The sequence below is a fragment of the Cetorhinus maximus genome, chromosome 9, assembly GCF_964194155.1.
Source record: "Cetorhinus maximus chromosome 9, sCetMax3.hap1.1, whole genome shotgun sequence".
In the NCBI taxonomy this organism is placed as follows: domain Eukaryota; kingdom Metazoa; phylum Chordata; class Chondrichthyes; order Lamniformes; family Cetorhinidae; genus Cetorhinus; species Cetorhinus maximus.
The window spans coordinates 122,369,056-122,382,758 of record NC_135887.1 but is presented as its reverse complement, the minus strand read 5'-3'; the positions used below and the strand labels follow the sequence as shown (position 1 = coordinate 122,382,758).

General features: G+C 46.2%; 1 protein-coding gene across 7 annotated transcripts in view; it reads left to right on the top strand.

Moving 5' to 3' along the window:
- Positions 1 to 7,594, top strand: part of LOC144684987 (src substrate cortactin-like) — an 84,595-nt gene extending 77,001 nt beyond the window's left edge. For all 7 annotated transcript variants that reach the window (XM_078549488.1, XM_078549490.1, XM_078549489.1 and 4 more), the window contains 3 exons: positions 1,490 to 1,652; positions 2,232 to 2,303; positions 6,686 to 7,594. In XM_078549488.1, the coding sequence (XP_078405614.1) occupies positions 1,490 to 1,652; positions 2,232 to 2,303; positions 6,686 to 6,822 (372 nt within the window). In that variant the 3' untranslated portion in view covers positions 6,823 to 7,594. The remainder of the gene's footprint in view (positions 1 to 1,489; positions 1,653 to 2,231; positions 2,304 to 6,685) is intronic.
- Positions 7,595 to 13,703: the final 6,109 nt, after the last annotated feature.

The window sequence follows — 13,703 nt, the reverse complement described above, 5'->3', positions numbered from 1 at the left end:
ACCAATACCTCAGTGAGCCAGGTTTAAGGGTCTTAAATGGAATATACGCTCTAATTTTCATGAAAACCACAGCCAGTTTTAACAGGGTTCCTCACTGCCATGAGTCTGTGGATGAATCTGGTCCACTGTTATAAAATACACACTAAAATAAACCAGTTTTCCCTGAGACTCAGTTCTACTTCAGGTCCTCTCATGGGTTGGGTAATCCATAATGCAGGAAGACTTTTAAGATTTCAAGCACCGTGGTTGCACTAAGTTTACAAATTTTTACAGCCAAAGTATAATCAGATTGTCAATCATTATAAGTGACTAGTTCTGCTGAGCACAGGATGTGGCTGCAGTTAGTTTCTTTCATGGGAGCTAGAGTGTTAAGACCAGAATTCACAGTCCAATTATTAGAAGACCGGCAACAATTCAAGTAGAGGTGAATATCTCCAAAGGCCATTATGCTGCTCAATCCAAGAGAGATTTTTTATTTCTGCCTTCTCACCGGTTGACATTAGTCTGATCTAACAGATCCTTTCGTGAAAAGTTCATGGATCCCAGTAAGAGGTCACTTAAGAATGCTAAGCCTAATGGTGCCTGCCATCTTTTTTGAATCCCAGTACCCACCATAGAATGTGACCACTTTACTGAGACTTGCTCAGCCAATGGTTCTTTGCCAACCAGTAAGAATTGACCACGCTTCAGCCCAGGATAGCATCTTCCAAAGCAGTTCCCTTCAACAGATTTTTCCATAGCAGCAAGTGTAAAAGGGTAGATGCTGAGAGGGTGATTCTCCTGACTGGAGAGTCTAGAACTAGGATCCTAATCTTGGGATAAGGGGTCAACCATTTAGAGGGTTATGAATTCTCTTACCCTGGAGAGCTGTGGATGCTCAGTTGTTGAGTATATTCAAGATTGAATGGATGGGATTTCCATCTGCGTGGGAATGAGCTCAAGTCAAATAGACGATAAAAGTAGTCCAGCATATCCATCAGACCATTGAAATGATAGATAGTAAGTCTGACTTTGGAACTAGTCTCTGAACAATGACAAACTGGGCAGTGGAACTGTCTTGCATGTCACTGCCTGTCTGTAGCAGCATGATGTTCTTGTCTAATTGTTCTGACCCTGATTTCCCTCGAGACTTACCAAGTCACTCCTATACTATGGAGGGTGTGTTTCATTCAAAGAGTAAAGACTGGAGCAGATTAGGGTGCCAGCTCTGGTTAGACGTATTCCTGCCACATTTCCTAATGTGACCCCTGGCCTCCAGCCGACCTACCCTGGAAAAGCAGCCTTTTTATTTTATCCTTCACCAATAATTTTGTAACTCATAAAAATTGAAATACAGACTTGTATTGCTATGATGATCTTTTTCCCTGGTTGCTTGCAGCAGTGTTCTGATGATAAACCTTTAGACTCCAGGGCGGTTAGTGAATTCAATGGGAAGGATTGAATGTGGGAAGCAAGGTGAAGCAAGTTTCAAATATTCCCAATTTTGTAGGAGCCACCGGTGCATGAAGTGGAGAATCACCAGGAGAACCAATATTCGGGCATCTACGAAGCAGAGCCCAGCTATAGCCCTGATGAACCACACTACCAGGAAGCAACATATGAACAAGAAGCAGTTTACCAGATGCCTGATGAAACTCAAGATTATCAAAGAGGTAATGTCTAAAATGCAGCTTTAACCATTGCCTTTCAAGTACCTTGGGGGGGAAATGATTGCGTAGTGGTATTGTCACTAGTAATCCAGAGACTCGGGGTAATGCTCTGGGGACCTGGGTTCAAATCCCACCATGGCTGATGGTGGAATTTGAATCCAATAAAAATCTGGAATTATATCGGTTACACTTTATATTGATGATGACCATGAAACCATTGTCTGGTTCACTAATGTCCTTTAGGGAAGGAAATCTGCTGCCCTTACCTGGTCTGGCCTACACGTGACTCCAGACCCACAGCAATGTGGTTGACTCTTAAAGATGCCCTCTGAACAAGGGTCATTGGGGATGGGCTAAATGCTGGCCTAGTCAGTGCTGCCACATCCCATGAGCGAAGAGTAATAAAAAAATAAACCCGAAAAAAGCAATAAGTTTGTGGTATCCAACTGTAAATGATTTAATATTGGAACGTTTTGTGCTTTAAAAGGGAAGAAAATCTATTTAATAGGAGGTCCTTTTTAAAACTGTTTTGATATTTTTATTCAAGCCATTTACCATGCAGCCCTGTGTCTTCCTTTCTAGATGAGCCCACTTATGCAGAATATGGAAATGAGTACGGAATCACAGCAGTGGCTTTGTATGACTACCAGGCTGGTAAGTGCAGTGTTACTCTAAATTTTGGTCCCCATCTCAGCAGCTTCCCTTAATGCAGCCCAAATTGTGTTACAGGAGCCATTCTTCTAAGCAAACCCTCAGTGCTGTGTGCACAGTTCTGGTCTCCAGAGGGAGAGAGGGGCCATTGGAGAAGGTGCACAAAGCATTGCAGGAATAATACCAGAAGAGTGAGGTTATAACAATCAGAATAGACTAGGGCCGGAATCTCCCGCTCCCGTTGTTGGTGGTGGGTGTCAGGGCAGGAATCGGATTCACGCGGGTGTGAAATCACAGCGGTGTCATCTGATGGTGTCTGCCGTGGCAGATCGCGAATCTTGCTGAAGGTTGGCCTGATTTGCATCTCGCTAATGGAATTGTCCACCTACTTCAAATTTACCTCCCACGTTGGCGTGACTTCAGAACGGCCTGATTTACGACCGCCTTTAAAAGGCGTGCACCTGGCGAGCTGAACTTCGAGGGGAACCCTGAGGTGAGTGCACCCGACTTGTGCAGCGCTCGTGAGGATCGTCCGTAGGACATCAAGGAAGAGGCGCCACGCGTTCTGGGGCGGGGGTGGGTGGCAGAGTTGGCACAGGCAAGTCGCTTTTTCCCAGCTGGCTTTCAGTGCGTTGCTGGGGCAAGGGCTCCAGTGCAGGTGAGGGAAGGCGCAAGGCAGCACAGACTGAAGGAAGTAACAAGCACGTGCTGGGGGTGAGGGTGAGGGAAGTGGCCATGCGCTTGGAAAAAGCTTGTCAAAAGTGAGCATTCTTCCACAGCTGAGACTGCTCAGCAGCAGTTCCATTGACATGCTTGGAGCCGGGCCTCCGAAGCTTTTCTGCTCACTCAAGCAACACAAAAGCATGAAAGTGCCACCAAATGCTCCAGAGCCTTTCAGCCCTCGGGTGCAGACTGCAAATTAACGTGTGTTTTAGGAGCAGCAGAACAATTCAACAACTGGGCAAGTTGTAGAATGCCCTTGCGAAAGGTGGCCATGGAGCAGTCAGGGGTGGAGGCGCTAACAGCCCCTTGCAATGTCTTCATTCAGGTGTGGACTAGCATCCATCATGGTTCAAGCTAATAGCGCAGCCTTGCAGTGCGGGTTAGGAGAATGCCGGAGCTGAGAGCACAGCGTACAGTCGAGTAGCATGAGCTGCTGCCAATCGGTCAAGTAGAGTGGGGTGGGGATGGGTGGGGTTTCAGACAGCTATGAAGCACACTACACACTGGCCATCCAAGTGGTGGCCAGCACTCTCCATGCATGAAGGGGTCTGAGACTTAACCAAGAGAGGGTCTTTAGTACACATGCGCTAACCCACGCATCTCTCTCTTTGATCCTGCAGGAGGAGAACATCAGGGTCATGAAGTCTAGTGGTATACCTCATGGCTTACAGAGAGCAGAGGAGAAGAGCGTGCCTGGCTTGCCAATGGGAGGGGCGCTGCCCTCAAGATGAAGGGGCGGCAGGGCCTCTTGCGCATGCAGCTGAGGATCCACAGCAAGCTGTTGCTCGTAGGCACCTCACTAAACCCAGGGACTATAGACAGCACCTTTCATTCCTGCAGATGACTAAGAACTGATGTTGCCAAAGACTGCGCATGTCTAGGGAACTGATCGGTCACATATGCCACCTGCTGTAGGATTTGGAGCCACGGGGACATGGAGGGCATCCACTGCCAGTGGCCGTGAAAGTGACCAGTGGCGCTCAATTTTTAGGCTGGTGGCTCAGTCCAGAACTCTGCAGGTGACCCTTGCTGGGTCTCGCAAATCTCCGCCCACAAGTGCATCCAGGAGGTCACGGATATCATCTTCACAAAGGCACAGAACTTGGTGCAATTTTGACTGGGATCAGGCAAGCCAGGAAACAAGAGCGCTGAGATTTGTGTCAGTCTCTGCTTTTGCACAGGTGCAGGGTGCCATCGACTGCACTCACATGGCGCTTAGATCTCCGTGACAACAAACGGTCACTACGTCAACCACAAGGGGTGCCGCTTGCTGAATGTTCAGCTGGTCTGTGACCACCACAAATGCATCCTACAGGTCTGTGCATGATTCCCAGGGAGCGTCCACGACTCCTATATCCTTAACAGGTCTCAGGTCCCTGACATCTTCCAGGGTACACACAGGCTGCGATACAGTCCCCAGAAGGTGTCGCACATCATTGTAACTTGCTGCACGCTACACAACCTGGCGCTGCAATGGGGGAAGGACCTGGCTGAGGATATGGAAGAGCTGCATGTATCCTCCGATGAGGATGTCGAAGAGGCTGAGGATGATGAGGCCCTCGAAGGCGAGGTTGCCGGAGATGAGGCCATTGCATTGGCCAGTTAAGGCAGGCACACACGGGAGACCTTAAGAGCCACCAGATTCACGGAGGATGATGACGAGATGCAGCAAGGACAGTCCTGACATCCTCGCCTTGCACCTTTTGAATGTTTGACTCCTGTGTGGCTGATGGCAGTGCACATACCCTTAGTGCTCAGGCTCATGTCATGGAGACACAGCGGAGGCCCTAATATTCATTAGATTCCAGGAGGATGATGACGACATGCAGTGAGGACACTCCATAGATCTTCACATAGCCTCTGTGAATGTTTGAATCCTGTCTGACTGACGGCAGCTCACTTGCGTTCTGTGATTAGGGTCATATAATGGAGACACAGCCATGAAACTTTAAACGCACCTGATCCTTTGGCAGCCTTCAGCACCTGTCCCCTTCAGGAGCACAGCATCACCGGTCACAGATACTGAAGAGATGAGGGCCAACCACACCTCAAAGGTGCTGAGAGCACACAGAGAGAATGGTGGAAGCCTGTGACACCTGCCAATGACATTTTAGCAGCAATGACAAGCACCACTGAGGTGCAGGAATCAGTAACGTGTCCTGGGATTGAGAGGCCAGATCATCGCTTTGGTCTGAAGGTTACACACTGCACAAGGAAGAGGCCCTGGACTGAGACACCTGCCTTTATCTGGTGCAGAAGCCAAGGTTTCACATCTGAGTGACACGAACACTGCTCATCATAACAAGGAGCCATTGGCAAGGAGACATTCTTGAGTTTATTTGAAATCGTAAACACTTAAGTACAAGTGATTAACACCTGTGCACAGGTTACGTAGCTACATTTTCTTAACCTTCCTAACCCTGCCGCTACATCTTGGTGCTCCCCTGACATCCACAAAGGAGGTGGGGGCAGCCTGCTGACTGCTACACCTTGTTGTCTATGATGACTTTGGTGGGCATCCTCTAGCGGGCCCTGGCCCACTTTGGGTATCCTGCTGTGGGCCAGGTGCACCCTCCTCGGCCTGTGGAGCAGGAGATTATGGGGTCACAGGAAGAGGGGATTTGGATCGGCCGGACAATCCCAGAATCACCCGGGTGGATGTAGAACTGCTGGTGGTCCTCCCTATGAGTGCCCGAGGGCCCCTGGCTGACTGCTTGAGGAGAAGGGGAAGCTGGAGTGAGATTGAGCTGCCCCGCACTCCTCTTGCATTGACACTGTTGGAGGCTAACTATGGCATCAGCGATGGAGATCAGCCTGCGCAGCAGTGAAGGACAAATGTCCTGGACCAGGGTCTCCATGGCAGCTGCTATCCTACAAGTGTTGTCCTCGGTGCATCAGCATGCCAGCGCTATCACCTCAGACTGAAGATGGACAGATTTCCCCCATCGTGCCTTTCAATCTGAGGAGTGCACCAGACATCCCTTCCTGATGTTTCCGTGATTGTCTTTGCAGGTGCAGCAACTGATTGAGGACCGAGTCCAGAGGCTCTGACTCTGACTCGGACTCAGCAGATTCCTTGCCTCCAGCAGTCCTTCAAGTGCTGGTGACCTCCGATGCCCCTGCCTCCACCTGCTGTGGAACAGATTGTGTGCTGTGCTCACTATCCTGAGGTTGCTCTATATCTAGGTCCCACCGAGGTGTGTGTCGCTGCGCTGGTGGAGAATGTGGCTGAGCGCCGTGATGGGCCTTCAACAGTGCTGCCCTCGGGGTCCTCATCCGAGGTACTCCCAGCGCTGGCTTCGGGTCAAGGTTGCCTGAGGGCAATAAGGCAGATGTGCCTCAGAGAAGGTGGAGACTATTAGTGCTTGGCAGCCTCGATACGCAGGGAATTAGGGAACATAAATATAAGACAGTCACTTAAAAAAAAATCCAATAGGAATTGATAAGAAACTCTAGCCAGAGAATGGTAAGAATGTGAAATTTGCTACCATATGGATTGGTTGAGGTGAATAACTTGGATGCTTTTAAGGGGAGGCTATGTAAACAGGAGAGAGATGGATGACGTATGGGGGTTGAGGCTGAATGGCCTGTTTCTATGATGCAAATTGTGTATAACTCAAAGTATTATCTTTGTGTAAAATGCACGCAAATACATTTTTCAGATGGCGATGATGAAATTTCATTTGATCCGGATGACACCATCACCAATATCGAAATGATTGACGAAGGATGGTGGCGAGGGGAATGCCGAGGCAGATATGGTCTCTTTCCTGCTAACTACGTCGAACTGAAACAGTGAAGTGCTCAGACCACTGGTTTAAACAGAACGTCAGAATGCACAATTCCAATTTAGTACAGCATGAATTGTGTTCAGTATCGGGAATAAAGTTTTCTTTTTCTCTTGAGTTGCAATTATACATTGCATAATATCCAGTCTTCAGACGCACCGGGGAAAAGAGCTTCAAGTTAATATTCGACGCGCCTTTGGAAGAAAGGGTGTGTTAGTGTGCTTTCGTATATAAAGTAAAATGCACTTTCTAATTGAAGAGAACCCCTAGTGGTTTGAACCAATGTGGCAATTGTGTGGGGGAGAGCTGACTTAAGTCTATGGGTGGGTGCTTCCGACAAAATAAGACCAATCGCTTCTTGTTGACCAAGTTTAAACTTTAACTGAAATGGAACCGGTTGTATATCATTACCCAGCCTAATCCTTACTCTCAGCCATGTGGTTAGTTGGCAATACTGATACTTTGGCCACTTACTAATGGTAAAATCAATTAACTTTTTTTTAATAGTTATTTTTCCCTCCCCTTGATGGAGTCTCAGTAGTCTGCTTGAAACTATATTTGCTGAATCATGAATGGGTTTGGGTTTTTATAATAAAAGTTGCCTTTTTCAGTACTTTGTTTATCAAGCATTAAACTGGTTTTATTGCACTACACTCGTTCTAGACCTGCCGTTTTTGCTAATTTTGTGAGCGATCTTAATTTTGAATAAATGATGCCTGAATTCACTTAAGTCCCAAAGCAAAATATTTTCTAGCTTTATAAACATGAGTTTGATTGAACTAATCCACTGTGCTCTTGTGCTTATTTTTGAATGTGTTAGTTTTAAATTCTTGTGCAATAATTCAGATTTTACGTATAAATCAGGTGATGTTACGGTAGTGGAAATAGGAAGTCTAGTGATTGCATTGATATGAGCTTTCGACCACATATCAGAGTCAAGTATGACGCCAAGACTGTGACATTCTGGTTCAGCCCCTAGGTTGCCAGAGAGAAGAATGGAGTCGGTAGCTAGGGAATGGTTGTCATTGTTGTAACGAAGAAACTGTATAATCCTCCTGTTGATGTCCCAAGTTCAAGGCTTAGAAAAGCATACACGCCAAATCCTCTCAATCGTTTTTTTTTCCAGCAAGCACAATGCTATTAAGATGGAAAATATAGTAACAGGAGTAGGCTGATCATCTACTTCAACGCCATTTGCCTGCACTATCCCCCGTATCCCTTGGATGAATTGGGCTTGGAGAATGCACATACTGAAAACACGTTAGAAGGATATGTCCCTGTTGAAAAGCATTCTCTGCTGACGCATTTACTTGTGGTCCTCTGGGGAAACACACAACTGTTCCCAAACCTGTTGATTCTGGTAATTAATGGCATCATTGAAGCTATCGTGAGCACGGCACTGAAGGTTTTAACCACGTTAGTATTCATGTACTCCCCCTGGAAAATTGAGCAGTGATGAAATTGAAAAAGGAAAAATCTATGCTTACTCGGAGTGATCTAAACTAGGAAACCTATTTCTTTGAAGTCCTGTCCTCCAGTAATTTTTTGAGTTGCATGAACTTGCATGGACGAGAAAACACAAAACAAAACCTAGACAATGTTTGTCATTATATCCTAATTAGCTTATAGAGCAATCAAATTGTATTGGAGTTCTAAGCTCTGGACTTTCTTCCCTTTATCCTGCCACCTCTTAATTTTTAAAGAGACTTCTTAAAACCTTCTTTCTGAATGAGCTTTTGGTCATTATTGAAATTGTTAATGGTTGAAACATTAACCATTATCCTAATGGCCGGAGTCTTGTGGAGGTGATGAGGGTCTTTGCCGAGGGCTGGAGAGACCATGCTGCTTCTCTTAAGGAATCCCGGCCGCACCATGTGCCACTCAGGCACTTTGACAGGCCAACAGGACCTTCCCCCTAGGATCAGGGAGCCAGGGGCAGAAGTCCTGCCTGTCAAGGGCTGCTAGCCATTCTGAGGCCAGCAACTCTTCTGTACTCACCAGTGTCACTGGTGGCTGCTGCTGGTACTACGCTGACAAGAGGCCTTAGATCGCGGGGGGTGGGGGTACCCAGGTACAAGTGGTTGATGGTGGGAAGAGGGTCACGGGGTGAGGGCTGCAGGTGAGTGGGTCAGCAGCAAGGGCCAGGGGTGGCTCTATGAGCCCCCTCTCTCCCCACCCCCACCCCCCCTCCTCTTCAGAGGCCAGGTCTCTCAATCAGGTACCTAAGTGCCTTTGAATGAGGGCTCCACCACCACCTTCCTACCCCCTCACCTTTATCGTGCTCCCTGTAGGACCAGCAGTGCAGGGGATGGGATCCTTTAGTGGGCATTAATTGACAGAAGGTCATCCACAGGGCTTACTACCACAGACTTGATGGAGGTGGAAAGATGGCGAAGCCCTCCTGCACCACCACCCCACCTGATTAAATGCCATTGCTACAAAAACTCAAGGGGACATATCACATGACACACACACCCCCCTGCCTGCCCAGCTGGGAGAATCAGTTACCCTGCTCTGTGGAACTACAAAGCAGACTGCCTCTTTCCAGTAACCAAGCAACAACTCAGAACAAGGGTGATCCAGGTAAATGCCTGGTCCTCATCTACATTTTTCTACTAGAACTTCTGTACCAATGCCTAGAAGACTAAATCATCTTGATGTGCCCATTGTCATCGTGGAAGTGATCACTACTGGAAAATTATCCAGCATCAGTCTTCAACCTGCCGACTCTGTGGCAGAATACACTATTGGACTTTTGATTCTGGACTCTGAACTGTTGTGAAACAATAATATTTCTTTATTCTGTGGTCTTTGGCTTGTACCTCTTTCTCTATCCCTCTTTTAGTGTATGAATGTAGCAGGGGCTATGTAGTGACAGCACATCCACCCTCTCCAAATTTTTGAGTGTGCGCAAATATATTAACCCTCTGATTTTTATCCTATCTTGAGTTTGCTGTGGGGTTTTTAATCAAAATTGGCTCTCACTCTCACTAAAATCAAGGGGTTGGGAAATATGCCACCACTTGTAAGGGAGGATAATCAAAATCAAAACACCCTTCTGTTTACGGGTGGTGAGAGGTGAAATCAGGGCTGTTTAAAACCCTGTCTTGTCAGTAACAGAAATTGGGAGCTCAAGTCTGGGAAGACCCAATTTGAATTTGACCAGAGTCCAAGTTAAGAGATCAGCCACGTCAGATACAAAAGAGTCACTTGGAAGCCAAAAAAGGGAAAACTCGGTGGCTGGAACAAATTTTAAAACACAATTAACTTAACACAGCGAATCCCTTTTCCCCTAACACTAAGAAAATGGTTACTTTTGATGCCTAGATGTTTGTTCCAGCAAGGGCATTTAAATGGTGAAACATTGGCGGCCCTTAACACAGAACAATTGAAAGCTGTGGGGAGGGAGGTACAGTTAAAATTGCTCAGCGAATGAAGTGAACTGGTCCAGTTGTTGGTGGAACATTTGGATTTCACGTTACTGGCAGAGTAGCTGGAGGTAGAGCTCAGCTGTGACTCTGAATCCCCTCCCCAAGCCAATTTTGAGCTGGAAAAGCTCGAATTTCAGAACGGGGAAAAAGAAAAAGGGAACGAGAGAAGGCGAGAGCAAGGGAACGAGAAAGGGAAAGAGAATTTCAGCTCTGAGAATTGGAAATAGAGCTAAAAGCTCAAAGGGAGAGAGAGAGAGACCAGGCAATCGGAGAGCACTTAGAGGTCTACTCCATGCTGCCTCCTGAAGTGTCCCTGAATTATGAGCAGACCAAGGCTGCCATCCTAAGTGCCTATGAGTTTGTCTTGGAGGCCTATTGGCAGCAATTCCAGACAGTTCGTAAGGAACCCACACAAACCTACATCCAGTTTGAGCAGCTGAAGCAGAACAACTGAGGGATAAGATCCCTAGGAATTCCACGTATGAGGGAGTTGCATGAGCTGGTATTGTTGGAGGAGCAGAGAATCCTCTCATCCATGGGAGGTTAGTTCAGAAGGTTCAGATACTTGGTATCCATGGAGAGGTTGTAAACTGGATTCGAAATTGGCTGTGTGGGAGAAGACAGAGAGTGGTAGTGGATGATTGTTTCTCAGACTGGAGGTCTGTGACTAGTGGTGTGCCTCAGGGATCTGTGCTGGGACCATTGTTGTTTGTTGTCTATATCAATGATTTGGATGATAATGTGGTGAATTGGATCAGCAAGTTTGCTGATGACACTAAGATTGGAGGCGTTGTGGACAGTGAGGAAGGCTTTCAAAGCTTGCAGAGAGATCTGGACCAACTGGAAAAATGGGCCAGAAAATGGCAGATGGAATTTAATGCGGAAAAGTGTGAGGTGTTACATTTTGGAAGGTCAAACCAAGGTAGGACATACACAGTAAATGGTAGGGCACTGAGGAGTGCGGAGGAACAAAGGGATCTGGGAGTTCAGATACATAATTCCCTGAAAGTGGCATCACAGGTAGACAAGGTTGTAAAGAAAGCTTTTGGCATACTGGCCTTCATAAATCAAAGTATTGAGTATAGGAGTTGGGATGTTATGGTGAGGTTGTATAAGACATTGGTGAGGCCAACTTTGGAGTATTGTGTGCAGTTCTGGTCGCCTAACTACAGGAAGGATATCAGTAAGATTGAGAGAGTGCAGACAAGATTTACTAGGATGTTGCCGGGTCTTAAGGAGTTGAGTTACAGGGAAAGATTAAACAGGTTAGGACTTTATTCCTTGGAGCGTAGAAGAATGAGGGGAGATTTGATAGAAGTTTACAAAATTGTGAGGGGTATAGACAGAGTAAATGCGAGTAGGCTCTTTCCACTTAGATTTGGAGAAATAAACATGAGAGGACATGGCCTTAGAGTGAAAGGGGAAAGGTTTAGGGGGAACATTAGGGGGAACTTCTTCACTCAGAGAGTGGTGAGAGTATGGATCGAGCTACCATCTGACGTGGTAAATGCGGGCTCACTCTTAAGTTTTAAGAATAAATTAGATACATGGATGGGAGAGGTCTGGAGGGTTATGGACTAGGTGCAGGTCAATGGGACTAGCGGAATAATATTTCGGCACAGACTAGAAGGGCCAAATGGCCTGTTTTATGTGCTGTAGTGTTCTATGGTTCTATCCTTCCTATCGTGTGGCACCCAGAACTGTACACAGTATTCCAGCTGAGGTCTAACTAGTGCCTTATATAAACTCAGCATAACCTCCCTGCGCTTGTATTCTATGCCCTGATTAATAAAGCCCAGGATAATGTATGCTTTATTAACCGCTCTTTCCACCTGTCCTGCCACCTTCAATGATCTATGCACATATATATCCAGGTTCCTCTGCTCCTGCACATCCTTAAGATTTGTACCCCTTATTTACTGTTTTCTCTCAAAGTTATTACTACCAAAATGAATCACCTCACACTTCTCTGCATTGAACTTCATCTGCCTCCTATCTGCCCACTCAACCAACTTGTCTATGTCCTTTTGAAGTTCAATACTGTCCTAGTCACAGTTTATAATGCTTCCAAGTTTCGTATCATATGCAAACTTTGAAATTGTCACTGCACACCAAGGTCTAGGTCATTAATGTATATTAGGAAAAGCAAGGGTCCCAATACCAACCCCTCGGAAACTCTGCTAACAAACCTTCTTCCAGCCCGAAAAATATCCATTGACCATTACCCCCTCTTTCCCATTACTCAGGCAATTTTGTATCCATGTTGCTACTGTCCCTTTTATTCCATGACCTATAACTTTTCTCACAGGTCTGCTGTGTGGCATTGTGTCGAATGTCTTTTGAAAGTCCATGTACACCACATCAACAGCATTAACCTCATCAACCCCCTGTTACCTCCTCAAAAATGTCTAGCAAGTTAGTTAAACACACTATACCCTTTAGAAGTCCATGCTGGCTCCGTGCCCCTGCAATTTCCTCTCTTGCTTCCTTCAACTTTTGAGGATGCATCTCATCCGGTCACATGCCTTATCAACCTTAAGTACTGACAATTTATCCAACATTCCGTCCTTATCAATTTTAACCGTTTTAGTGGCAGAGTTTCCTCCTCTGTCACCATGGCCTCGGTAGCATTTGCTTACTTGGTAAAGACAGATGCAAAGTATTCATTTAACACCTCAGACATGCCTCCTGCCTCCATGTGTAAATCCCCTTTTTGGTCCCTAATCGGCCCTACTCCTTTTACCACTGACTTACTATTTATGTCCCAATAGAAGACTTTGGGATTCCCCTTTATGGTAGCTGCCAGTCTTTTCTCATAATCTCTCTTTGCTTTTCTTATTTGCTTTTTAACCTCCCCTCTGAACCTCCTATATTCCGCTTCGTTCTCGATTGTATTTTCTACCTAACACCTGTCATAAGCACACTTTTTCTTTATCTTACTTTCTATCTCCTTTTTCATCCAGGAAGCTCTGGATTTGTTTTCCCTATTTTTCCCTACATTTTGAGGGAATATACCTTCACTGTACCTGAACCATTTCTTCTTTGAAGGTAGCCCATTGCTCAGCTACTGTTTTTCCCGCCAACCTTTGGTTCCAGTCTATCCGGCCCAGCTCTGTTCTTGCCCCATTGAAGTCGGCTCTCCCCCAGTTAATTATTCTTACTTGGAATTGCACATTGTCCTTTTCTACCGCTATCCTAAACCTTATGATACAATGATCACTGTCTCCTAAATGTTCCCCACTGGCCCACCTCATTTCCAAAAACCAGGTCCAACAGTGCATCCTTTCTTGTTGGATTAACACATACTGCTGTAGGAAATTCTCTTGAACATACTTTAGAAACTCTTGCCCCTCTCCACCCTTTACATTACCACTGTCCAAGTATACATTCGGTAATTAAAGTCAGCCATTATAACTGCTGTATAATGTTTGCATCTCTCTGTAATTTCCCTGCAGATTTGT